Consider the following 26,081-nt stretch of genomic DNA (forward strand, 5'->3'; position numbering starts at 1 on the left):
ATAAAAGTTAAAAAGAAAATACACGAACATTTTGGAATATTCTTCTATCAAGAAAAGAATTTCAATTTATCACTTTTTAGAAGAAAATTAAAATTTCACATTTTTAGTTGTTTAAAATTCTGTTTTAAAATTCAAAAAACTTAAAATTTTCATAAAAAAATCCAAACAATAAATTTTAGATTAAAATAATTAAAATTCTTTATCCAAATACACTTCAATTCATTTCACTGTAGTGGAATTTTAGGGGCTTTTTCAGCACAAAGACAAAATAAATGATAGGAATTGTGATTTACAATAACATATTGGCATGTCCATAAAAAAAATAAATTAAATTCACCTGTTGGCAATTGATAAAGACCATCTTTAGTTGTCCGTTACACTAAAACTTTTCATTGTCACATTGTCCTTCAAAGACTAATTTTTTAAATTGAAATTCAACTTATGATATTTTTGTGAGCTATAAGTGTAAAAATACTTGACAATTTTTTTTTTCAATATCAGACACTAATACCTTGTTCAATTTTAAAGATTTCTTACATGTATCAATAGTGGTTAAATGAGTAACAAATATTTTATAACAACTAAGTTAAAAATAACACACAATATAACTTCTATTACAATATTATAAATTTGATTCCCCGTATTAAATGAAAATGTTTATAGGAATGACTTTACAACAAGATTTATTTTAAAAAAAGAATCTCTTTAAACCAGAGCAATCTTAGGAGTTATTATCAATATCATTTTCGTTGAGCCATCTTAATCTCATATACTAACATTTAATTTTTATTTTTGACTTCTTTCAAAGAGTTATTAACATTGAGTCACGTCTCTTATCATAACCTCAAATACTGCCGTTTAATTTTAACTTTGTTTTTCCTTTCAAACATACTGATTAATTCCAAGGCAAATTTTATTTAATTTAACTAATTTTTTTAAAAACGTGCATGAAAGTTAAACCATAAAACAAGTATGAAAACTTTTATAAATCATAACTACTTTAACATTCTCATGAATAGAAAAAGCAGACCTTTATCTCAAAAAAAAAAAAAAAAAGGAAGAAGAAGCAAACCTTAAAACAAACATTATCTAATAACATCACTCCTTTTTGTATTAGGCCGCACAGAAGATTAAAGGTGGGCTTAAGTCCTGTCCAGTTCGATGGATTGCCAAAACGAAAAAAACATACTATTTACACATCCTTTTTATATTTTAATTATTCATTATATCATTTTTCCTTAGAGGGGTACACACCTTGTAATCCATTTTTTTTTCTTCTAGAAATATCTTTCTACAATAACACATACTTATTCCAAAAATGTATTTTCCAGAACTATGAACTATGGTACATAGTTCTAAAAATACATTTTCAGAATAAGTATACTTTATTTTGGAAAGATATTTCCAATAGTAATAAAAACATCTCTTAATCAAATCACTTAAGAGTCATTATAGCTTGCAATTATTGACATTGTCAACCTAGATTTGGAAATACATGCTTATTTGAACACACTTAATGGAGATAAGCTATAGCCAAAAGCTTTTCTTTGCAATTAAGGTGTATAATAGATGAAATTATTAATAAAAGCACCTTAAAACATAGTGGCATGTGAAGGAAAACACCCCATGTTTATTAGTAATTGTGCCCCTTCAAGTCCTTTGCGGGGGTGTAGGAAGCAATTTGGAGGTACAGGAAGTAAACACCAAGTTCGACGCATCGCGGAAACGAAACAATTATGACTGCAATCATGCAATGAAAACTGAAAAGGACAATACTATTTTATACCCCTGGCCATGAGTTCCCTCCAAATTCGGAAAGATCGAAACCGATTTCCCTCCAAATTTTTCTCACCCTATTTTCAACTCTCAAAATCACGCTCCTCTTTTCCTTTAATCCCAAATCCCGAAAGCCTACCTCATAGATCTCATCAATTCAATTCAATTCCATCGAGATGGACGCCACCGTCACTCAGCTCAGTCCCTCCTGCAATGCAGCCGAGCCGCCGCGCCGCATTGTTCGCCGGCGGCTGGTCCAGACGACGCTCTTTCCTCACAAGCCACCAGAGCCCGTCGAAAAGAACGACAAAGAGGACGAACGCCATGAGGATTACTCCGACGCTGAGAATCACAAGAAGAGGAAGAAGCCCAAGGCTAAAACCACTCCTCGAAAAAAAGCTTCCAAGGTAGTTAGTTCATCTTCTATTTTCTTCATTTAAAAGTTAAAACTTTTAATTTAAATTTCATTTTTTTAAAATCTTAATTAATTATGAAATCTTTTCGGTTTATGTATCGTGCTTACTAATGTCGCGGTAAAATTGAAGTGTTGCTGGGAAGGTGAGAAAACTGAGGACTTCAAATTCTAATCGTATTTAACTTGGTTTTGTTGTTTTTTCTCTACGAGCAGAATGCCACGCCAAAGAAAAATGCATCGGCTAATGGGACTAACAAGGGTTCAACTTCGCGGCAGGTGTTGGCTGATTACGATCCGGTTAGTGCAACGGAGCATGATTTGTTTTTAGAAGCGAAATTGGCTGCTGAGGTTAGTGTGTTTGGTTTTCGCATTATTGGAATTTGCTTAGTGCGTCACTGTTTTGTGTTTTGGATTGTGCGAAATAACAAAATTTGGCGAAACTCGTGAATGCTGTAAATATAAGACATTGGGCGAAACTTCATTGTGTTGTGGCTTTAGCTTCGGTTCCATACTCTCATTGCCAGTGCCACTTAACTATGAGATGACAATCTCTGACATTTCTATATTTTTAAAACCTGTTTTAAACCAGGAAGATTCGAGGATATTTGCAGGACGGCAGATACATCCATTTTTTTCACTGTGGAAGGCGGGGAAGAAAGTTCAGGACATGGCTGATTCAGGAAGTAATTTATCGACAACAAAGAGTGAGGAAGAAAGGACTACCTGTGGTCCTATTCATGTATTTGAAAATACTCAGGTATGTTAATTGTGGCTGGGATTTGCTATTGCTTTTATGTGATGTGATAACAAGTAAAAGGGGGGGGGGGGGGGGGGGTAACATATATTTCGTTGGTGTTTGGGTTTTGAATTCTGTAGTACCATATTTTTGAGTTAGGTGTAAAATTTGCTCATGCAGGATGATACCCCATCCCTTGACTGGAGAAACTGGGCGTTTTTGGAGAATACTACCACTATGAATTATGGTCCAGAAATTTTAAATTCATCTGTTTTGGAGGGTTCTGTTGAATCCTTGAATTTTGATAAGCTTCATAGTTCCTTGGATCCATCAGGTGTTTCAATTTCTCAGAATGCCTTATCTTCAGATAGACTTTGTATACATCCAGAAAATCTAGAAGAAGTATCACCATCAGACTCAGCTTCACTAGCAGAGAAAACATGTCCTCCGACATGTGAAGATGCCAAACTGGTATACCATTTCTCGTATATTTTTAATAAATGACTTCTGTAGTTCCGTCTCTAGTTACCTGCCCTCTATGCATAGTTGTGGTATGTAGGTAATCCACAAAATATAGTTTAGAGGGTGACATATACTATCCCCTTTGTCTTAATTATGTTAACTGATGGTCAAAAGTTGTTTTCAGGACTTGGAGGTGGATGAATCCGTTACTACAACAGTGCAAGCTGGCATTTTTAGAAAGTCAGATACTGAACCACCAAGTAGATTTCTTCAAGAAAGGTTAGCAAATGCATGACTCCTGCCACACCAATATCTTCATGGCAATAGCATTAGTACATGACAATAGCCGGTAGCCCATTATATATAATATAATGAAACCATTAAATTTTATTTAAATGGTCGAGATTAAAATATAAATGCACTTGACTTTTTTGGTCATGTGGTTACTTAGTAATTTTTAATCTTGACTATTCATGCATGTATAGTTTGACATACTTAAAATGAAAATTGTTCTCATAATATAAGCCCCTATATATATGTTCATTTCAAGCATTTGCAAATTGTAAGTAATTCCTATTGCTGAACATCATCTTCAGCAATAAATGAAAGTCTGGGATTGTTTTTTTGATGAAATATGTGGAAAGTTCTTGTAAACAACTTGGTAAAGAGATATCAGAGTGAAAAAATGTTTGAAGAAAAAATTGAAAAAATACTTAAGGAAGCAAATTGATTTCTAGTTTACAAGGATATCTCCTAGTGTTCATCTGATTTTTTTTTTGTTAAATAATAAGATGAAGTACAAGCTATTTATAAAAATGTATATATAAGGGCCAGGGGAGATGATAAATGTAACAGCCATCAGTCATGTGTACGGTTGGTTATCTGTTTATTAAATTTGTCCAACTTTTTCCCTGATATTTATCTTTGGCTGTCAGAGCTCTAAAAGCTTGTTTATTATTGAATCAAATTAATTGCCAGAAGCTTACAGAATGAGAGTCAGAAAATTGCTTGTTCCACATAAATCCCAAATTGCTAGAGAAATAAATCATTTCATAAACTTAATATTATTATGATTATGACACAGTAAGGATTAAGGAGTCTCCCAGCTAGTGTTTTTTTCACTTGTGCTGAAATCAACTCCCAACTAATGCTAAGTTAGGAAAGATGCATTCTATCAAAGTTGCTTAATTTTGATACAATAGGAAGTGTTTCAACCGTTTACTGTGTCTATCTTTTCACTAGCCATTCCAGGACTGCTTTTTGGATCCAATCAAGAAAATGTCTTGTCCAGGAAGATATGAGCCCTAACTGATTGGCTTATTTGAGATTCTCTTGGCTTAAAGCAAGATGGGTTTAGATAACTTTGGTGTCCATCTTGATAGTCAGGGTTTCCTGATAATAGCAATTTATTTCTGCAATCCTGTTCCTCTCTCTCTCAACCAACTAAAGTATGGTCTAGTGTACTTGGGTTCCCCAAGTAGTTAAGCACTGGAATTTATCAATTGTAAAATAGAGAATAATTGTACTCTTGCTTTTTTATTTTGTTTTTTTAATCAGAGTGACTTCATTTTTCTGTACTATAAGCTTAAGACTTGCATAGGAAGTTTATTTCCGGATAGTGAGTTTAACCTTGTACTCTGAATCTGCATTGCAGTATGAGATCTTATTATCGTAGTTGTGTAGATAAGGCAGAGAACAGCTTATGGACATACAAATACAAGCCAACAAAGGCTGTTGAGGTAATTTTTTTATTTTTATTTTTTAAAATTAAAGTTGCATGTTCTTTCAATTTTCTATTATCTTAACATTACTTGTTGTGTTTTGTAGGTATGTGGTAATGATGAATCAGTGAACTTCTTGCGTGATTGGCTACATCTTTGGCATGAAAGACGTTATAAAAGCAGGAAGGATATCTCTGACATGGATAAAAGTGACATGCGAGATGTTGATGATGATTATAAATGCTCTTATAGCGACTACGATTCAGAAGATATAAATGAGGAGGATTCCCTGCAGAATGTTCTTTTAATTACAGGACCAATTGGGGTGAGTGGAAATCTACTTCAAAACAGTTGCATACACTTCTTTACATAAATTGCCTCCTATGCTAATCATTTATGCATATATTGAAGGCTACTATTATTCAGTAATATAATGGTCAGTTTCTGAAACTAATATTATGTGGGTGGAGTAGTTTTAGGATAAGTACTAAGACTTAATAATTTTTGAAATACAGTTTCTTTCAAATCAAGATAAAAGCTAATGCCCTATTGATCATTGAAAACAACATAAAATAATGGGGAAGTAAAGTGTGGATGATCAAACAAAAAATTGAAAATTAATAAAACCATGGGTACATAAATCTCGAGCCATTTGATTATGAACAAAATAGAGACTGGAAATTGTTGCATTCCTTTTACTTGAAAGGCACCAAAACACACTAGATGTGGTTGCTTTTATCCTCTATTCTAAAATCATGCTAGGATTAGGAATGAATACATTCTTGGGGATTTCTTTGTGGCTTATTGTTTGCCTAGGAACAACTCTATGCTTACAAGTCTACTGTTTCTATTACTAGTGTTGCGGTTATTACTTATTGATGATCTTTTACCTCTCCAAGGTTAATATGGCAATAGCCAAATCCCTATTTAATTTAGTCATTGTATTTTAAATTTGTCTCTATTTTACTTTTCCAGCAATTAATTTCCTCTGTTCATCTGTGATCTGTGTACGATCAAAATAAGAAAAATCATTCTTATTAATTCTTTAATCTGAGTTCTAATAATAATATCAAGGGCTTAGGAATTGTTGAGAATCAGAAATATTTAAAGTATAGATTTATTAGGATTTGATTTGTTGCAAACTTAGAGAAAACTGAATATCCTTTAACTTTAACTATGTGTAATTCATACTACTTGTCTATATAAATACGCATCTTGTGCAGTCTGACACAGTTACGGTTTCAGTCTATTATTCCTATATATTTTCTCTCATTTTACATGTTATTTGGAGCTTGGTTGAGGGAATAAGTAAAAAACCGTCGTTCACTGGGGACCCACTGTCCATGTGAGCCTTTTTGCTCACTGATTACCGCCTTTCTTCTATTACTCTTTTTCTAATTTCTGGTGGACCTTTATACTCGCCGCACCTTTTCCGGCGATTCTTCTTTCACCTTTTTTCCACATTCTGGTGGACTTCTCTAGTTGTCGCCCTTCTTTCCAAATCCTAGTGGACCTTTCTGCTCGTTACCTGTCTTCCGACAACCCTTTTCTCCTTTTCCGACAACTTTTCCGGTCACCACCGGTCACCGTCACTTTTCCGGCGACCCACTGTCCCTGGGTGAGCCCTTCTACGCGCCGCACTTTACCGGCAAATCTGCTTCATTTTCCGGCCAGCCACCGCTACTGTTCCGGCGGCCGCTGTCTTTTTTCATCGTGTTTTTCAGCCATCGCCTTCAGCGTGTTTCTCGGTGACTTCTCTCGCTTCGTTGGCTATTTATGACGATTTCGTCTCTGCACTTTTAATAATTTTGGGTCTTCACAGTTCGTTTGAAGCTTCCAAATCTTGGTTTTAAGAAGATCGGAACTTGCTTTGAATTTTCTTAAGCTGATGGATATTCCAGCTCTTTCTTTCTAGCAATATTCCCCAACTTCACCGAGATCCTTGAGTTGTCTTCAATATATTGGTTTGAAGCTTCCAAAAGATGGTTTTAAGAAAGTCGGAACTTGTTTTTCTTAGGCCGATGAATATCTCAGCTCTCTTTTTCTAGCAATATTCCCCGACTTCACCAACATTCCTGAGTTGTCATTCAAACTATTGTCTTTTCTAGTGGAGCTCAAGTTTTATCTTTTTGTTGGGAATAAGTTTCCTTGTAACAAGTTAAAGCTTAGTAAGCTTCAGCTTGAGGAGGAGTGTTGAGAATCAGAAATATTTAATGTATAGATTTATTAGGATTTGATTTATTGGAAACATGTCTGATTTAGAGGAAACTGAATATCCTCTCATTATCAGTATTTATTGTAATGAGCTCTATATAATAGAGCATCCGCTGTGTACTTTGACACACGGTTTCAATCAATTATCCGTCTATATTTTCTCTCATTTTACAGGAATGTTGGCCTATGTTGTTCAGGGCAGTTCAAAAAAAGTTACTTGCATTTGCATAAAATCTAATACTTTACTATTCATGCCATTTCAATGTTTTTTTTAACCCGGATAACTTTAACATAGTTGCGAAGCATTATCGTTATTTACCTGTAGCTAGAATCTGTCTTTTTTTTCCAGCGTAAAACACCTGTTCATATTGGTGGCTAAACATAAGTTTAATATCGTAGAGTGGCAAGTCTGCAGCAGTTTATGCTTGTGCTGAAGAGCAAAGGTTTGAGATTTTAGAGGTACTACAGTTTATTAATATATTATTTAAATTTATGTTTTTGAACTGATATACTTTTGTAATAACATTCATTGATCCTCTAAATAACCACCTTAATTTTTTATAAGCATCACCGAAGATCAAGCAGTGATTATTTAGCCAGATTTGGATTTAGCTTGAAGAAAAGTTTGCTATTTTCTCTGAACTTTGAATGTAAACTCGGTCTTTTCTGCTCAGTGGGAAGAATGATAGTCTGAAAGATTGTTATTTTTTTCATTAAAAACATTGAGAAAGTATGGTCGAAACAATTAATTGTATTGCCCAGTTGCTAATATAGACTTCATTCAAATTTCTTGAGAAATAGATGTGCACAACATATTCCCCTCAAACATCTATCAGCATCTTGCTTTCTTTTAAAACATCTGCTAGTTGTTAAAAGATTCACTTTCCTTGTTGTCTTATATGTCTTTTCAACCATGAACTTATTCAAACTTAATTATGGTTTGTGTTGTCTCAACAGCTTAATGCATCAGATTGTAGAAATGGAACTGCTGTCAGGAATTATTTTGGAGATACTCTTGGTTCACTTGGGTTTAAAAGGTTTGCTAACTTGCTCTATCAATGCTTGCCAATAGCTTCCAATCTTCTGGAACTGAGTAATTTTAACTAACTGTAATTGTGTTACATCTGCTTTCACTTTCCTGCAATATTTTGTTGGCATAGTTGAGTGTTCCATTTTTTTGGGGAGCGTTTCATATTTCACAGGAAATCAATAGCTTATTTAACTTGGGAATGTAGATGCCTTGATTCAATTGTATTTTAGCAGAACCAAGTTACTCATTGCAAGAAGCTTCTGCTAACTTGTTCTGCGATAATATATTATTTGATGTGTATATATTTCAGGGCATCAGAAATCACTTCAAGTTCACAGAAGAAAACTACAAAGTTGTCCCCGGCTTCGGCTTTGCAAAGTGGTAAAGCTGCTGATGAGGTGAAGGATGGGGTGAATGAACTGATAACCATATCTGATGATGAAGCTCATATCCCCAGTGGATCATCACAGAAGTTACTTGGCAAAAACAATGTAGTTGCATCATGTGATAAAGTGCAAACTTTAATTCTAATTGAGGATGTAGACATCCTTTCTCCTGAAGACCGTGGATGTATTGCTGCCATACAACAGATTGCTGAGACTGCAAAGGGGCCAATTATATTGACCAGTAATAGTAAGATGACTAGTTAGAATTATGCATTTTTGCTTAATTTACAGATTTTGTCAGATGTTCATATTTATGAAGAAAAATTGCTGTACAATAGGTGTGAATCCTGGCCTGCCAGGTAATTTTGACGTGCTCCATGTTTCATTCATGTTGCCATCGCCACAGGAGTTGCTTTGCCATTTGTACACCGTATGTTCTTCAATTCTTGAGGATTTCCCTCTCCTCTGCACTCAAGCAGTAAAAGAAAACCGTCCAAATTTATATTAATCTTATATGACATGCAGGTTTGTCTCACTGAAGGAGTCAACATCCATCCTCTTTTACTGGAGAAGTTTATACATTCTTGTGATGGAGATATCCGAAAATCCATTATGCATCTTCAGTTCTGGTTTCAGAGTAAAAGATTTCAAAAAGGTATACCTCACAGCATTTGGTTCACTTCTGTGTTTCTTGACTATATTAATTTGTGTTAGCAGTAAGTAGTAGTATGTACGCATCAAAGCAAAAAAAAATTCGTATGCATTTATTGAATATGGAAAAATATTTAAAAGTTGAGAGTGGCCACATTTTAGGGTAAAATGAACTAGGAAAAGCCGTGAAATTAATTGAACTTATTCCTAAAACAGATTGCTTTTGTTTATATAATTATTGATTGATTTGTCTTCCTTGATGAAGTCATGATAAAGTTTTGTTTTTAAAGAAGTGTTAAGATTTTTTTTTTTTTATGCTGAAGTGTTAAGATTTTAGGAAGTGATTTTAAGAAGTTTAAGTGTTTAGGAAAGTAGTTTGTTGTAGTCGCCTAGTATTTTAGTGCAATAGCAAGCAGTGTTTACTCAATTCAAAATTCTTGCTAGTGAATAGTATTATTAGTTTTCTCCTTTACTTTCACTCCCCATTTTTGAACTGTTTTGACTCCATTTTGGTAGATCCCCCCGTGATTCTTTCACAAGTTAACAACTCTAAAAGCTGCTATGTTTAATTTTGGCTATTATATTTGTGCTTAGGAATTAATAGTCCAAATATAATATCATTTATAATTCCCGTTTGTCTTGCCATTGTAATTGCTTGCAAAACCTTATGATTTCCCCCTTTACTGCACAGATGTAATGACACAAACATGTTATGGCTCACTTCCATTTGATCTTGAGCTTGGCCATCAGATACTACCAAAGATAATGCCCTGGGATTTCCCCTCAGAGATATCCGAACTAATTGAGAATGAAATCGCCAAATTAACAAATATAATGGAAGAAAACTCTAGAGGGTTAGTTACAGAAGAGCTTCTTCCCATAAATGAGCAGCAAAATGATTTAAATGTGCAGTGTATGGAGGCTGATTATATAGAGGCCAAGAAGGTGGAGATGATTAAGAGAAATGGGTCTTTGACAGATTACAGTGAGCTTGAAATTCAATATAATGCTATTTCTGAGTTTTCCAATTCTTCTGGTTCCCCACTTACATCTTCTCGGCATAATGGTCGAAGGAAACTTGTAGTTATGTCCTCTGATTCTGAGGATGAGGATTCAAATAATGGGTATCCTGTAGACACACATGAAGAAGCTAATACAAGACAATCGATGAAAGAAAATAATGGATGTCCCTCTGAACTTCAATTAAATGGAAACTACCCTAGTACATCAGTTCGCAAGCTGGTTTGTTCCGAATTGGAGCATTCAGAGGAGGAACATTTTAAATATTCAGAAACAACTGATGATACATGCGTAAATGAAACATGTAAATCATTAGATGTATCCTGTGTGCCAGAATCAACTTTTGTTCCTGAGACTGAAATTGAAAATGGAACGGAGTCAATGTATGAAGCAGTGTCTTCTGGCCCTCTTTTTGGTCCTCAGGAAGTTTCTGTTTATAATGAGTTGAAACCATTCACTTTCAGTGTTCCTAGGCACTTAACAAAACTGTCACAAAATCCAGATTTGTTGGATACTGAAATTTCAGATCATTCTTGTAAAGGAGTTCAACAAGATGTTCTAGATGAACATATGGAAACAATTGTTAATGTGATGGATGAGTGCAGTCGTGTGGATTTCAAACTAAAGCCAACGTGTTTGCAATCTAATTCATTTGCTGAGACAGAAAATATACAAAAGTTGTGGGGAGATCTTCTTGAGTGTCGAATGGATTTAAGACAGCATGCTACCTCAGAACAGCTAGGTGCTTTTCAAGTTGTTAGACTTGCTAGTGGACTGAACAATCTAATTTCAGAAGCTGACTTATTTCATGAACGTGTAAGTGCCTTTTATAGCTGAAATGAATATTGAGAAGTATTTCTTTGTGGATTTGGCACTCAATTATGAGAATATATGTGCAGGATATTATGGAACCTTCAGCGTTCCTTTCCGGTGAAACCACATCTATTCGGTATCATGAAAAAATAATGACGTCCACCATTGCTGAACATGGGTTTTGCTTTTACGCTAAGCTTATAGCAGATGAAGCATCAAAGTTGGGTTGTGCAAATTGTGTTGATATTACTTCTGAGATGTTGGCTTCCACCATTAAATTAACCGGACAGGATCTCGCGAGAAGCAAAGTTATGTATACTGGAAAGCAAGTAGAGTGGAACAGCCCAATAAATAATACGCAGAAGAGGTAGCCTTTTTATCTCTAGTTAATACTCAATTCCTCTCGTAACAAATTTTCTGGTAAATTTTGTACAACATTTTTGGGCATGTCTCGATGTCAAATCTTACTATGGTAGCCTTGTACAGTGAAAACAAAACATCTCAGTTCGAGGCCATCCAATCCATTGTTCCTGCAAGAATATACTTGGCATTAAAAGGTGATGTATTCAATGAATATCTATCTTCATTACGCCAAATTTCCAGGGCAGAAGCTTCCCGCAGTTCACAAGGAGTTGAGAAGAAGAGAAGAGGAAGGTACATGTTCAGCAATTCATTTTTAAGCCTTTTGATTTATCATAAGTTAACCAGGTTTCCTTGAATAGTTGCTTAACCACGTTTCAATGCAGGGTACGTGGTTTTCACCATTACTTGAACAGATGTACCACGTTGTCTCCTGAAGATATATCGTTGGTGAGTGAGGGTAATCTGTACAGAAAGAATTCTACACAACATACAACATAGAAGACAAATGATAACTTCTGTATATGTTTAATAATGCCTATAATCAATTAGAAGAACGTGTTGATGATTGACATAAGATTGTAAATTGAACTAGAGCAGTGACAGAATGTAGAAGAGGTAGGAGTTGATCCAGGCATGAAATTTTTTTTTTTCATCTTTTTGCAAAGCATAACATAAGTGTCTTTGTAAGATCTAGTTGGTATTCGAGATCGAGACCCGTACCCACATCCGTGTTTAATAATAAAATTGGTACTCGGACTTAAACCTGGGTGAAAAGCAATAATACGAAATCCCGTACTTAATAGTTAATACTTATATTTTTTTTTCTCCTCGTGTATCTTTCATTGAATACAATTTTGTTCAAAATGAAGTCAAACACTAAATATAAATATTTCTCCTAAAAGAATTTTGAACTTGAATTTACTATGTCGTGGGAACTAACCCTTTCACAAGACCAAACCCCGTAGTTAATATTTGTATTTTTGCTGATAAACAGATAAAGCAATGTTCTTTTGTTGAGAATAGTACTTGTATATGCCTACATATAATGCAATTATTCCTAAAAATATAGAAATTTGACACTGTTGATTTAATGGTGCCAGAAAAAATGGATCTGAATTAGGCATACGATGTCATGTTTTCAGGTATATTTTTTTGGATGCATACATCAGATTAAAAGACAACTAGAAACGAACGCCCAAAACATCACCCAAGGACCAAGGTGTCCAGGTAGAGGCGTGGGACAAGATTCCCATATCTGAAGTGTTTTAAGAATAACAGATTTTTTTTTATCAAAGCTATACTATTAGTTGTGGCACATTATTATTACTTTAATTGCATATTTTATTTTAATGTTAAATTTTATGTGATATGCATGTTTTTTTCATACCATGAGGTTTAAAAGTTATTTTTTTATTAAGATAAAATTAATCTAACTATTTATAAAAATAAACATAAACTTTCTTTATTTTTATTGAACATTTTTCTATGGAAAAAGCGGGAAAAAAAACTTCTGTTGTCACTCAAAAATGCGTATAGTGGGGAATCTTTTTCATCAAATGGCCATCGATACTTCATTTGTATTCTAATTCTAATGAAATAATCATTCTAAGGCCCTAAAAAGTCTTGCTGTGTAGTGATGCAGCAAAGCAATATGATTGTGTTAATATTTTATTTTTTTGTTCCATTGCTTTTGACATACCAAGCCTGCCACTCTCTCAGGCTTGACCCCGGTTTCAGTCTCACAGACCTTTCGTGGCATAGACAGCCATAATTGCCATCACTGCATTTTACTTTCGATTTTCCTTTCCCTTTTGAAGTATATATATATATTATACTTTATACCATCACTCCTCATCCACGATCCAACATCATGCGGTGACACTATCACCATCAAAGAGAGGGGAGTTAAAAGAAAAGAACAAACAATTGTAATAGATTTTTTAAAAATGGAACCAATTGGTAAGGAAAATGTATGGTGGACACATTCAGGATGTACATTGGCAGACGACAGAAAGAAATAGTCTAGAAAATAAATAGTCACATTATTTTTAATACAATTATCCTAACAAAATTATGTAACTTCCACTCATTATTTAATTAACCTTATTCATAATTTTTAATCAATTTCAATCAATAGTTAAAAATATATTTGAAAATGCATTGTTAGTATTTCTCAAAAATACAATTCAATTGGTATATTGGCTGCCTTTTCAAAAATAAAATGATACATGGACGACGTTCGTGATACTTGGAGGGTTTCATACACTATTCCGTAGTGGACTAGTGGTGGTTCTACTTCTACCCTTAAAAGCTGTGGTGGTTAAATGTGTCTCAGACATTTTTTGGATTTAACTTGGAATGGTTTATTTAACCGTTAAATGAGTTGGATTGGATTGATTCACGTAATTAATCCACTTTTTATACCTTGTTCTGCGTAAAGCATATTTACGATGAACTGGGTTTCATGAATTCATTCGGTGAATTTTTTAAAAAATATAATTATCATTTTATTGTAACCCAACTAAATTTATTTGTGATTGTAAATTTATTAATATTACTTTTTTTAAAAAGGAGATCTATTAGTATTACTAATAAAATAAATTAGTAATATTTATAGTTTTGGTCTTTTAAGGTCATTGGTAAATGTATTTGATGTTTGAAATATTTTAACATTTTGATGAAGTTATAATCATGATTATTAATTATAGTTATGCGCTTAGTTGGTTTATATTATTTTCTATTTTTTTTATTAATTAAGTCAACTATAGGTGACTCTTAACATAACCTTTTTTTTTTTCGGAATGAAGGCAAGAGTTAAATTAGATTGGAATGTTCCATTTTGTCACTTTCAATTAAAGTGTTTGAGTACATCTCCAATAATTATGATTTAAGCCAATAAAATTGTTAGCAGATTTTCATAAGAAAAAAAAAATCATTCATGAAATCGAGAGGTTTCTTTTGGTATTTAAAAGTTGAGACAATATAGAAATATATTTCGAGAGGACATTCTGCTTATGTGATTGGTCCTTACCATGTGTTGATTATGTTTAACCACTCCCATAATAAACACATGGTGAAATAGGGAATGATTCCCAAAATAACAAATGAAAAGTCCTTTATGTCTGGTATTATTTTTAAGTCCTCTCTACCCAACTGAGGTGGAAATGTAGGTTATCCAATATGAGATATATGCTTGTCATTGTTCGATGTTTACTATGGCCCATGGAAACTACTTTTGAACGTGGATCCTGGTTATCAAAAAACCTTGTCTAGTTCTCTTTCATAAGATCTAATTCGAGATGAATATCGTGATGAGGAAGGACAGGATCCGGTAAGGATCAATTGAGAAAGACATATATACTGTGTCGTATTGCATGTTTATGATGAAAGAAGATTGATACCATTTTTATTATAGTACTTCACGAGTTGCGAAGACTCAGGCTCAAGTGCTGAACGCTATTTCGTCTGTACTCTATTTGTTGCTCATTTAAATACTCATTTTAATGAATGACATGCTCTCATGTTCCCTTAACTGCCATTTAACGTTATTATATATATACGTAGTAGTGTAGTAGTATATTGCTATTTGCTGAATCAGAATGTGCTTCTCAACCCTACCATGCATTGTAATTTGTAAATTTATCATATACATATACATAAGAGGTGTTCGGTTATGTTTGTATTGATGAGCATCCTTATGGAGAATATATTGCGTCTGTCCCTTCCAATAAGGCCATACGTACGAGTAAGGATTCAAATTTCTAACCAATTACTTAAAATAACTCGTGCTCATCACCGTTTGCTATCTAGCTGACCAAATCTAAGGTTAACCACTTTTGAATCCGTCTCCTCGTCAACCCACATAATGTTTTTTGGTAATCATACTATTAGTACAATATCTTTTAATATTTTACTTAAGCACTTAAATAAACTATTTACGGATGATGAAAAAATAATATTCTTAAATAAGGAGAGTTTGATTTATTTTTTAAATTAACTTCACATAATATGACAAAAGTTTTAATATCCTTTCGAAAAAGACATAAGTTTTAATATATAAAATTCACAACTAAATTAATTTAAACACATATTTTAATCAAATTTAATCACCTACATACATATAAGTAATGACAGCACATAGTTCATGCATTAACTCAGTGACACATAATCTTTTTGGCGTTTATTGCACTAAGTGTTGGTTTAATTAAGAGATTGTAGAATTAATTTTAATGAAATTAATTTTAAATTATCAAATGTAATCAAAATATGCGTCTAAATTAATATAAAACACAATTATATTAAAACATGTGACTTTTGCTAAAACATATAAAAATCAATTTTATAATTTTAAACCAATATACAACTTGAATAATGGTCCAAAGTAGATCGATCGAACATAGAAAACAGACGGCTCATATAAGGACAATTGGACTTTTTAACCTTGGCTCGGACATTCTACTGCATAAAATGATTAAGTTTTAGATATTTGGCTCAATCATATTCAATAAATAAGGATGATCTTCTTTAATCATCCTAACTTTACACAATTTTAGGGTTTTGTAGAGATTTTTTTAGCATCTGATTTTTAGGGCTTTCGAGATCTATACGTTAACAAGTAAAAATGTGAATAATGAATTGGGTCAGAATGGTGTCCAAGGTAATTAAATTTGACCCAACAACTTAATAGTATGTTTTATTTCACATTTCAGATATGATTTTTCGTGGTTTGATCCAATTTTCAAGAACTAATAATTATAGCTTTCATGTTCTAAATGTGATTTTTTCATTGTCAACGAGTTTCCAAACACGATATACTGTCATGAAAATAGTGTTAATGCAACCTGAAAATCAAATTACCACATGGCCCTTCCATCTTTAAATAATTAAACTTAGGAGGGAAAACAATTCAATTGTGAAGGCAAAATTATAATTTTGGTCCCTCATTTTATCTCCAATTTTGGATTTGGTCTCCCTATAATTTAATTCACAAATTTGGACCTCAGTTTTATAAATCCTTATAAAATTGGTCTTGGAAGCCCGATTTGGACGTTGACGGTCATGTGTCAATGTCACGTGTGACTGCCACATGTCAATGTCACATGTCAACGTTTGCATGGTTCCCTGTAAAGACTTCATTTTTTGTAGATAAAATTGTATTTTTGGTCCCTCAGTTTTACTCCAATTTCAATTTTGATCTCCTTATAATTTAATTCGCACATTTGGTCCCTCAGTTTTATAAATCCCTTTATAAATTCAGTCAAATTTCATTACTGGAAAAGTTATATTTCAAATTTCAAACAAAAATATCATTGTCATACATAGGCCACTTAAGCAGTCGTATACACATAATACTGCATGGGGGAACAAAAAAAGAAGAAAAAAAATAGGAGGTTATTACAGAACCTCTTAAAGTAAGAGATCTGAAAAATTCAGACCCATGTTGGGATTCATGCGCCACTTTCCCAAGTTGAACAATCCTGGAAGTAGGAGAGAGACAAAAAGTGATTTTTCTCTGGATTCCAAGTGAGTGAAAAACTTGCGATGAAAAAGAAGTGCGAGATTTATCAAGACCTACCATGTCTCTAGCACCAGTGACTAAACCATTCAAAAGACCAATTTTGTAGGAATAATTTGTAAAGAGATTTATAAAACTGAGGGACTAAATGTGTGAATTAAACTATAAGGAGACCAAAATCGAAATTGGAGTGAAACTGAGGGATTAAAAGTGTAATTTTACATACAAAAATGAAATATTTACAAGAAATTTCTCAGACGTTGACACGTGGCAGTCATACGTGATATTGACACGTGACAATCAACGTCTAAGATTAACATCAACGTCTAAATCGAACTTTCAGGATCAATTTTGTGAATTAAATTATAAGGAAACTAAATCCGTAATTGAAAATAAAAATGGAGAAAGAAATAAAAGGGTAGAATGGTAATAATGTAGAAGAGTATCATGAATAGTTGAGTAGTTGAGTTGGTTCAGCGAGCTATACGGGAGCAATAATTTGGAGGTACGAACTTCTGCGTTGTGAGCACACTGCACAGCACTCACTCACCTTCCAAAACCATACAAAACAAAAAACCCAATTCACGAGGGTCCCTATTCTTTTCTGACACCCTTGCCTTTATATGCATAAAATAAATAACTCATCATATTAAATAAATAAAACCATCCCATTATTTTAATCTTTTAAAATATGTTATGATTATTATTATTATAGCCTGTCAGGTCAGGATTCTTACTGCTGCGTGACCACTGACGAGTGAATGAGAAGTAAAGAAACTGTTATTTTATTGAAAAAAAATATTTGTGCAATGAAAAAATACTAGTCTACTATTTTTTTTTTTACTGTAAGGGTATTATCAGAGGATCTCTAATAAAAATTTTTGTTTAATTTTAAATAATATTTAAATTTTTTATTCTTAAAAGTAGATGACATGATTGTTTATATAAGAAATATTTTTTTATTATAAATAATATATTTTTTAAATATTAAACACTTATTTTAATATAAAATATTTAAATATATATAGAATTATAAAACCCAAATTAAAATAAACAATTCATTTTATACATTGTATATCCTCTTATGCTCCCATTTAGTTGTGTTTGATTATACCGTACTAATTTAAATCATCCAATTCTTCCTTATATCAATGCCAAAAGTGTGATATTGGAGTTTTATTATACTAGTAAATATTGAATTTGGTTTTTTTTTGTTCCTTTTCAAAGTGTCTTCAAGTTGTCCCTTCAAAATGATCTTTTTTGAGAGTTGTCTTAAATGTTAACATAACTCTAAAAAAAACGTCGTTTTAAAGAAATAGAGAATAGCTTGAAAAGGAACAGAGAAACCAATTTCGTAATGCTTAGGATTTCATTTATTGGGTAACAGGAGAAATACAACCACATTTCCAATCCTTAATTAGTACTTACATGTCGGTATTTTTATATGTTTCTCTAGTATTTTCTTCATGTCAAAACTTAATTGTTTCATTAATGACTTCCCTTGCCTATTTGCTCGGATCTCTAAGACAATCAATCGATTTTATTTTGGAAGGTGAGGTTATCCCACTGAAGCTTCCTGCTCAAATGGTTGAAGCTTAAAATCATCCCCATCTTCAACTTTACTCCTAGTACAGAGTTAAAGCACCACAGATAGGCACAATTATAGAATTCTTGTTTTTCTAATCGTTTTCAAAGAAATGTTTATCACTCTTAATTCCAAAAAAATAATATTTTTGGTAAAAAAGAAGAAATTTAATATAAATAGTAAATACACTCATACTATTCCCCAGGCAAGCTAAATTGAGGACACTGCTTTGGTTAAACTGAGTTGCATTTATATCCACCTCCTAATAGTAATAATGTAAGAGTTCAGGAGAGAGCTACTTTGAATTGTTCATTCAAATAATAAATGTCAATTTGAAATACGTAATACAGTACTTTTTTCGTATTTAACATAATTTTTACGGGTAATTCTTCGATGCACTGTTCATTAACTTAATCATAATTAAGTTTTAAAACCATATACAAACATTTTTTTATGCATCAAAGTTCTTTCACAATAAGATTACAATACAGTATCAATATGTATGTGAAGTTGCAAACATTGCATTTTAGATCCAAGAATTTGCCTCCAAAATCTCGATTCTATCTATATATACTGACTAATAGAATTGAGAGCTGAGGATAAGTCTTTTGATGGACCACTTTACATCATGTGGCATGAGGCAACCCATCATATGTTATGGGTAATATGTTCTTTAGTATTATTATTACGTAGACAATACTTAACGATTCAATTTATCATGACAAAACAAGCATTACTACAATGGTACAAAAGATTCTGGAATAGATGAGAAAGATTTCACAAAAGATCCTATTTTTGCATCATGCACAAAACAGACCACAGATTCCCGTGGCACTTTAATCTTTGCAAAAAAATAATAAAAGCCCCCAACTTCGCAAATTTTGCATCACGTATCCCCCCACACATCACCCTCTCTCTCTTCTCTCTCTCTCTAGGAACTAGCAGGTGTGTTTTCCTAGCTATAGTAATCTGTCAAACAAAACCTCTGCTACACTCTAGCACCCTACACCCCACTTTTTCTAGTAATAATAATAGTACACTTGTGTTGTGGTTGGATAAATCTAGTGTTCATTGTTCAATGCTCAGTTCTTCTTCTTCGGCTTCGTTTTTGAGGCAGTTAAGTGCAAAAAAGGAGGCTTGGAAAGAGAGAAGATATAATAGTAGTGGTGGTGATTGGGGAGTGAGCTTTGGAGGGTGTGAGACAAGTGCGAATCTAATGGAAGGGTTTAACATGATGCAGGGGAATGTGGGGAGGAAGAGGGTGATGGTGGTGGTTGATGACACTTCGCATTCCAAGCATGCAATGTTATGGGCACTCACTCATGTTGCTAACAAGGGTGATTCCTTGACTCTGCTTCACGTTGTGCCTCCTCACAAGGCTCCTGAATCTTCTTGCTCCACTTATCTTGTTAATTATCTTGGGTCTCTTTGCAAAGATTGCAAGCCAGGGGTAAGTTGGTTATGTTTGCGCCAAGGATATTCATGTGTTTCTTACACTTTCCTTTCATGCAATGATGTAGTCGTTGTGCTTGGTAGATCTTGATTCAAACAGTTCTATGATTTTACAATGATGTTCAGTAGGAAATCCATTCCCATTCCCTTTCTCTCTCTCTCTCTCTCTCTCTTTTTTTTTTTTTTTTTTTACTTTTAACAATGTTTCTTTTGCTATTAATTCTTTTCCAGCTTTTTTTTTTCTTTGGATGGCAAACGGTCTTGGCTTCTTGCATTAGTCCCCCTTTCATTCTCACTTTTCAGAGAGAAATCATGAGAGCTATTCAGATGCTTCAGCCTTTTCTTTTCACGGTTCTTCCTATGTTGTTCTGAAAAAAGAGAGTTACTGATAAGGTTATATGGTCTGACATAGGTGGAAGTGGAAGCGCTCGTAATCCAAGGGCCAAAACTGGCAACTGTAATGAGCCAAGTAAAGAAGCTGGAGGTCTCTGTCCTGGTACTGGGCCAAAAGAAGCCATCTTCTCTTTTTAGCTGGTGAGTTTCATGTCATCTATACACAACTGCAATCAGCAACCTTCAACCTCTGATATCAATTTTTAAAATTTCTTGTTTCTCTATTTCAGTTTTTAAGCGATTCAGTGTCTGCAATTTAACAAGTTAATCACTATTTTTGCAGTCTTTGTGGAAGCAACGGAAGCAGTAGTACAGAGGAGTTTGTGGAGTTCTGCATCAATAAAGCAGAGTGCTTGACAATTGGAGTGAGGAAAAGAAGCCAGGGCACGAATGGATACCTTATCAGCACTAGGTGGCAGAAGAACTTCTGGCTTTTGGCTTAGATTGAAAAGTTTAGTTGCTGCTAGTTTAGACCTTCGAAGGGATAAATGGGGAAATGGTAAAATTAACCTTAGTATTTGCATCGTCATCTATAATCTATATCACTCTGTAACTAGTTCTAACTATATCGTGTACTAATGTCACTATGAGTAAAATAATCAAATTGTCCATGCTTGTGAACAATACATCATTTCTTTCATTAGTAGGTTCTGTTATAGAGCTAGTAAAAAGTCATTGTCAGTGAGCATTAATTTCCAGCATAACGTTAAAATCTCCCTGTATTGTAAAATTACATGCAGTCGAATCACTAGTAGACAATTCCACCAACTGTTCGCGTTTAAATAGGAACAGACAATTTTGTCAATAAACGTTAAAAACTTCGTACCCCATTGCTCAGAGGCTCTTCGTTATGCGAAGGTATGGGGAGGGATGTTGTACGCAGCCTTACTCTCTTGCATATGCAAAGAGACTGTTTCCGGATTCGAACTCATGACCAACAAATCACCAAGGCTCAACTTTACCGCTGCACCAGGGCTCGCCCTCAATTTTGTCAATAAACGTTAATCTGTCAAAATTATTGTTATAGGAATTCGTTTTGCACTTTCAAAAATAACAATAAATTAACAATAATCGTCCGTGTTTACAGTGCATACAATCAAACGGGGAATATAGAAAGCCAAATGGAGACAAAAAAGCACTCTACGCTAGAGGGGATAAATAGAAAAGGAGAATTAACAAAAAAAAAACTTGTATTAAAGATTTCGGGGGTAATCTAACAATAAATAACCGAAGTTATTTTAATGTATTTGTACCTATCGCTATTACTGCCTTCAAAAGGCTTAAAACCTCATGTAGCTAAATGAACTAGACCTTATCTTCTAATTTATCATTTACAAGAGGAAGCAACTCCATTTTACTACGAGGGGTCCTGGGAGTCCTGGGTGTCCGAGGAGTTCCTGGGATTTGTGGCTGTTGGGAGAGTTTGTGCCTCACATAACCATAGAATGTACATCCCACAAGAGTCACGGCACATCCAACAGAATTTAAATACGAAATTGGGTTCCTAAATATCAGCCAAGAAACAAGGACGGCAACTGCAACCTGCACAAAAAATATGATTCTGATTAATTCATTCTTCCGTCTCATTTTGTTTGTCTTAATGCATAAGTACATCCTAAGAAAATGATTCATTATATCAATCACCATAACAAAACAATGTTGTTTAACTAAAATGCTGTTATTCATTATAGACAGTGAAAAGAACTAATGAGTGTTATTGTAGGTGAAAAAATATCAATAAATAAGGGTATTATTGAAAAAAAGTAATTAATACTTTTTTGATATTCCAAGTGATAAAAAAAATTGAGACACAAAAATATTCCAAAAGTCACAAATAAAATGAAATTGAGGGAGTATGATTTAATATATCATAGTTCTGTTTCACCATTAACAAAACCAACTATGCCACCCTAACAACACAAACAGGCCATTGGTGACTAATATGCAAAGTCGAAGAATGAATATTAATAAATAAATTCAATGAAACTAGAGAGCAAGTGTTAAATCAAGGTGAAACAAAATGCAAGAGGGGAGAAAGGCATCTCTTGTAGGAAAAAAAATGGGCAGTTTCTAAAAATACAATAATTGAACCAATTGCCTTTCATGATGGTTGAAGCACTATGCGGGGTAGTTCTCACCTTAAGATTTCCGGCAACATTAAATGTTACAGCAGTGGTGGAGTGAATCACATAAAAAATGGAGAAGTTAAGACAGAAAGCCAACACCCCAGAGCTAAAAATAATGATGAGAGCCGACCAAGGATATGGATGAGTATTTAACCATTCAAGGATTCCATTGCCTTCAAGTAACATGGCAGGAACCGCCAAGATCATGGTTGCAAAAGGTGCCATGTAATAAACTGTGTTTATGCTGAGATACATGAAAATAAAAGTTAGCATGTGTACTGCATAAAAGTCATGGCAAAGCAATTCAGAGAAACCAAGACAAGAACCCAGTAGAACAAAGTATAGCATAGCCAAGATACAAGGAATAACAAGATCAAATGACATTGACAAAAAAAAAACGTATTGGGTGCTATTCCTGTTGGTGCACACTTTCATCAGTAGGTCACCTACAAGTACCACTGTAAAGCCCTTACAGAGTCTTGAGGCATGCCCCCAACCTTGGAATATGAATAGGTATTAAGTCATAGATGCGCCTTTCGACTGGCATTCAGTCCTCCAACACCAACTGCTGAAATAGCAGCGCTTATACCCCCAACTGATTCAATGTCACTTGGGATCGGATCCTTCCTAAATTCATTTTCCCTCCGAAATCGATGATTCTTGGCCACTTGATTAGGCATTTCCATCTCTCAAACTAGAAAGAAAGCACTTAAAGCCTCTAAACTTTCAAATACCCCAAAAAATAAAATATCACCAGTTTGCCAGTGACAACATTTTTCTGTTTCTTTTGAAGCAAACAAATACAAAGTAACTCAAGAAACATCGTTGTAAACTTGGTGTCATAATGGATACTGGTCAGAAATGCTTCCATACATGCTACGGCATACCGCTTAGCTAAAAGCCTACAACAATGAAGATTTTCATACTCTATATATAATTGCTTCTTTTGGAAGCTCAATTACAGAATACTTTCTAGCTCTACATTGGAGAAAAAGTTAATAAAAACTGCAATGAATGAGATAAAACTTATATTCCACAACAAATAGGTATTACAGGCATGGAAATAACTAGGAAGTGGAAAGTCTACTGGGAAGTCCAGAAAGACGAAAAAATGGAGAAAGGAAAAAAAGAAATACAAAGATAATAACAACAAAGGGAATGGAACCATAAAAAAAGATGGTACCTGTCAAATTTGTATCCATGCAGAAGAGATTCTGCAAGAATAGTCTTTGTAGATGTAGCCAAACAGCCAAATAAGGCAGCACAGAATCCAAACATATTAAAACTAAGCTCTGTTACAGATGTGAGAAGAATCCCTCCAACAATAGGTACAAGAGAAGCCCAAATACGCCAGTCAAAATACTTCCTCCACACTAGCCATTGCAAAACAACTGTGCCAGTTCACCAATATCAGATGTAAATATCCTCAAGTCTCAATATAAAGCAGGTAGCAAATATGTGGCAGAAATGTTAACACCGATTAATAAGCCTACCTGTGGTGGCAGGTGTGAATGATTTTATTGTCTGCATAAAAGAAACTGGAATGTATCGTAGGCTCACATTCCCCAGAACTATGTTAATACAGAACACAAATGACATTGGAAAGATTCTTCTCCAGCGATCTTCAGGGTCAACAGTTATCAGTGGTTTAAGCTTCAGCAACTTAATTACCACATAAGCTCCAATGGATGAACAGATAAAGTGGACACAAGAAACTGATAGGGGAAACTTGAAATCCAATTTCTGTAACAAAAAAAAAAAATGTTAGTGTTTGCTATATAATCCATACAAGTTTATAATATGATGAATTGATGATTGAGTAACAAAGGTGAGTAAGAATGAATGCTAAATACACAGATATGGATTGTGCAATAAGTTGTAAAGATTGTCAGATATTTTCTTCATTATAGATGGAACACAAACATAAAAGATCTAAACAATCTGGAGATCACAATCATTTACTCCACATAAAAAAGAAAAAAAAAAATCTACACATCAATGTCATCACTCATCATGAAATGAATATTTAAAAATTACTCCCTTCCAAATGGAGTTCTGAGAACCAGGGATAAAACCTAAGAAAACCATCACACCTTTTCTGACCAGCGAAAAACATAATTGAATCTTGTACAATATATACACCAGGAGAAAGCCCGATCTCCATGGGAAAAAAAAAAAGATACACTTCTAGAAGCTTTAGAGCCACAAATACTGTTCACAAATTAATCACCTACCACCTGTTACGATTAATTTTAATTCATTTTAAAATCAACTAAGATATGTTATACAGTAGGAAAGTTAAATGAGAGTTATAAGATTTTACACGTTTTAGTTCAGCTGTTTAAATTCATACAACACAATCCAAGATTTAAACACAGAAGGATTTTGCAATGGTTAACAAGCAATTCAGCTCAAATGCACGAAAAACAAGAACATATGGATTTAAATCTCGGCCAAAGAGAAAATCAAATCCAGACCAATAACTTGAGAATTTAAGAGAAACCTACAACGTGCGTGTTAGAAGTAACTGAAGAGTACGCAGATCAGTAACGAAACACGAATTTGGAATTGCAACCTAGCCCAGTGAACCGGCTGGGAATGGAATCACGTTTGATTTTTGATTAATTTTGAGAGAAGAATCACTTTCATCATCAATTTCACACGCCATTTCAAACACAAAACAACTCGATCGAAACGCACAGTAAAGGTTTCGTCAAACAACCAAAATTCTACAAATCAAAACGCAACGCCGAAAATAGCAATCAACACAAATACTCCAAAAAAAACAGTAATCCACGGCAGTTGTATTCTGAAACCACACTCGAACTATTTCATTACACACGAAGCATCAGTGTCGAGCATAGTAACGGCGGAATCTAACAAAACCCACGACATCACACAAATTATCAACGTAAACAGAAAAACAAATCTCGCGAATTAGAAAACAAAAGGCGAATTGGTGATTATTTCGAAATTGAAAATAGAAGGAGGAGGAGGAGAAGGAGAAAGAGAAAACAGGAACCTGGAAGATCCACTTGTTGACGATGATGACGGTGACATTGAACGCCCACCACTGAAGGATGGACAAGAGAGATCTGATGACGCTCCACTGGAAAACGAAGCTCTCTTCCATGTTCTAGGGTTATTGCTTTGATATGAGAAGAGAAGAGAAGGAAGAGCAAGAGGAGGGGTCGAACTCACTCGTAACGGTGAAAGACGAGACGAGTAAGAGGCACCTCTTCTGCTCTCATGGAATTTGCAACCCCTCTCTCTCTCTCTCTCTCTCTCTCTCTCTCTCTCTTTAAGTATGTTAGAAAAAAAATGAATTTCGAAACGCTTCAGTTCGATTTGGCTCTCTCCCCCGTCACGCCATGGAAATTTTATGTTTCTATCTGCTTTGCTTCGTCGGTCCCACGCTATTCC

The 26,081-nt window shown here is 34.1% G+C and overlaps 3 protein-coding genes across 3 annotated transcripts; 2 read left to right on the forward strand and 1 right to left on the reverse strand.

The window, feature by feature from the left end:
- Positions 1–1,787: 1,787 nt before the first annotated feature.
- LOC114415407 lies at positions 1,788–12,349 on the forward strand. Its single transcript, XM_028380082.1, has 16 exons — positions 1,788–2,183; positions 2,405–2,539; positions 2,781–2,948; positions 3,108–3,398; positions 3,574–3,668; positions 5,044–5,128; positions 5,217–5,435; positions 7,724–7,783; positions 8,282–8,361; positions 8,665–8,987; positions 9,079–9,170; positions 9,266–9,395; positions 10,083–11,227; positions 11,311–11,591; positions 11,711–11,878; positions 11,971–12,349. Exons 1-16 carry the CDS (start codon positions 1,953–1,955, stop codon positions 12,083–12,085), a joined length of 3,618 nt encoding a protein of 1,205 aa, XP_028235883.1. The 5' UTR covers positions 1,788–1,952; the 3' UTR covers positions 12,086–12,349.
- Positions 12,350–19,526: 7,177 nt separating this feature from the next.
- On the forward strand, positions 19,527–21,158 carry LOC114415409. The gene is made up of 3 exons (XM_028380084.1): positions 19,527–20,137; positions 20,552–20,673; positions 20,816–21,158. The coding sequence occupies exons 1-3, from the start codon at positions 19,766–19,768 to the stop codon at positions 20,973–20,975; spliced, it is 654 nt and encodes a 217-aa protein (XP_028235885.1). The 5' UTR covers positions 19,527–19,765; the 3' UTR covers positions 20,976–21,158.
- Positions 21,159–21,704: 546 nt separating this feature from the next.
- On the reverse strand, positions 21,705–26,069 carry LOC114415408 (UDP-galactose transporter 1-like). The gene is made up of 5 exons (XM_028380083.1): positions 25,681–26,069; positions 24,152–24,401; positions 23,842–24,049; positions 22,671–22,902; positions 21,705–22,074 (listed from the first exon to the last, which is right to left on the reverse strand). Exons 1-5 carry the CDS (start codon positions 25,789–25,791, stop codon positions 21,838–21,840), a joined length of 1,038 nt encoding a protein of 345 aa, XP_028235884.1. The 5' UTR covers positions 25,792–26,069; the 3' UTR covers positions 21,705–21,837.
- Positions 26,070–26,081: the final 12 nt, after the last annotated feature.

This window comes from Glycine soja, chromosome 6 (assembly GCF_004193775.1).
Source record: "Glycine soja cultivar W05 chromosome 6, ASM419377v2, whole genome shotgun sequence".
Lineage (NCBI taxonomy): Eukaryota > Viridiplantae > Streptophyta > Magnoliopsida > Fabales > Fabaceae > Glycine > Glycine soja.

What these genes read in the sequence shown, in the direction of transcription:
- LOC114415407 (XM_028380082.1), top strand. Translation starts at nt 1,953, where the DNA reads ATGGACGCCACCGTCACTCAGCTCAGTCCCTCCTGCAATGCAGCCGAG. An exon ending in CTCGAAAAAAAGCTTCCAAG is followed by an intron (nt 2,184 to 2,404) that starts GTAGTTAGTTCA and finishes CTCTACGAGCAG; the next exon opens with AATGCCACGCCAAAGAAAAA. An exon ending in GGTTCACTTGGGTTTAAAAG is followed by an intron (nt 8,362 to 8,664) that starts GTTTGCTAACTT and finishes TATATATTTCAG; the next exon opens with GGCATCAGAAATCACTTCAA.
- LOC114415408 (XM_028380083.1), bottom strand. Translation starts at nt 25,791, where the DNA reads ATGGAAGAGAGCTTCGTTTTCCAGTGGAGCGTCATCAGATCTCTCTTG. An exon ending in ATTCACACCTGCCACCACAG is followed by an intron (nt 24,050 to 24,151) that starts GTAGGCTTATTA and finishes GAACTGGCACAG; the next exon opens with TTGTTTTGCAATGGCTAGTG. An exon ending in CATGGATACAAATTTGACAG is followed by an intron (nt 22,903 to 23,841) that starts GTACCATCTTTT and finishes CATGTATCTCAG; the next exon opens with CATAAACACAGTTTATTACA.
- LOC114415409 (XM_028380084.1), top strand. Translation starts at nt 19,766, where the DNA reads ATGCTCAGTTCTTCTTCTTCGGCTTCGTTTTTGAGGCAGTTAAGTGCA. An exon ending in GCAAAGATTGCAAGCCAGGG is followed by an intron (nt 20,138 to 20,551) that starts GTAAGTTGGTTA and finishes GGTCTGACATAG; the next exon opens with GTGGAAGTGGAAGCGCTCGT. An exon ending in CCATCTTCTCTTTTTAGCTG is followed by an intron (nt 20,674 to 20,815) that starts GTGAGTTTCATG and finishes CTATTTTTGCAG; the next exon opens with TCTTTGTGGAAGCAACGGAA.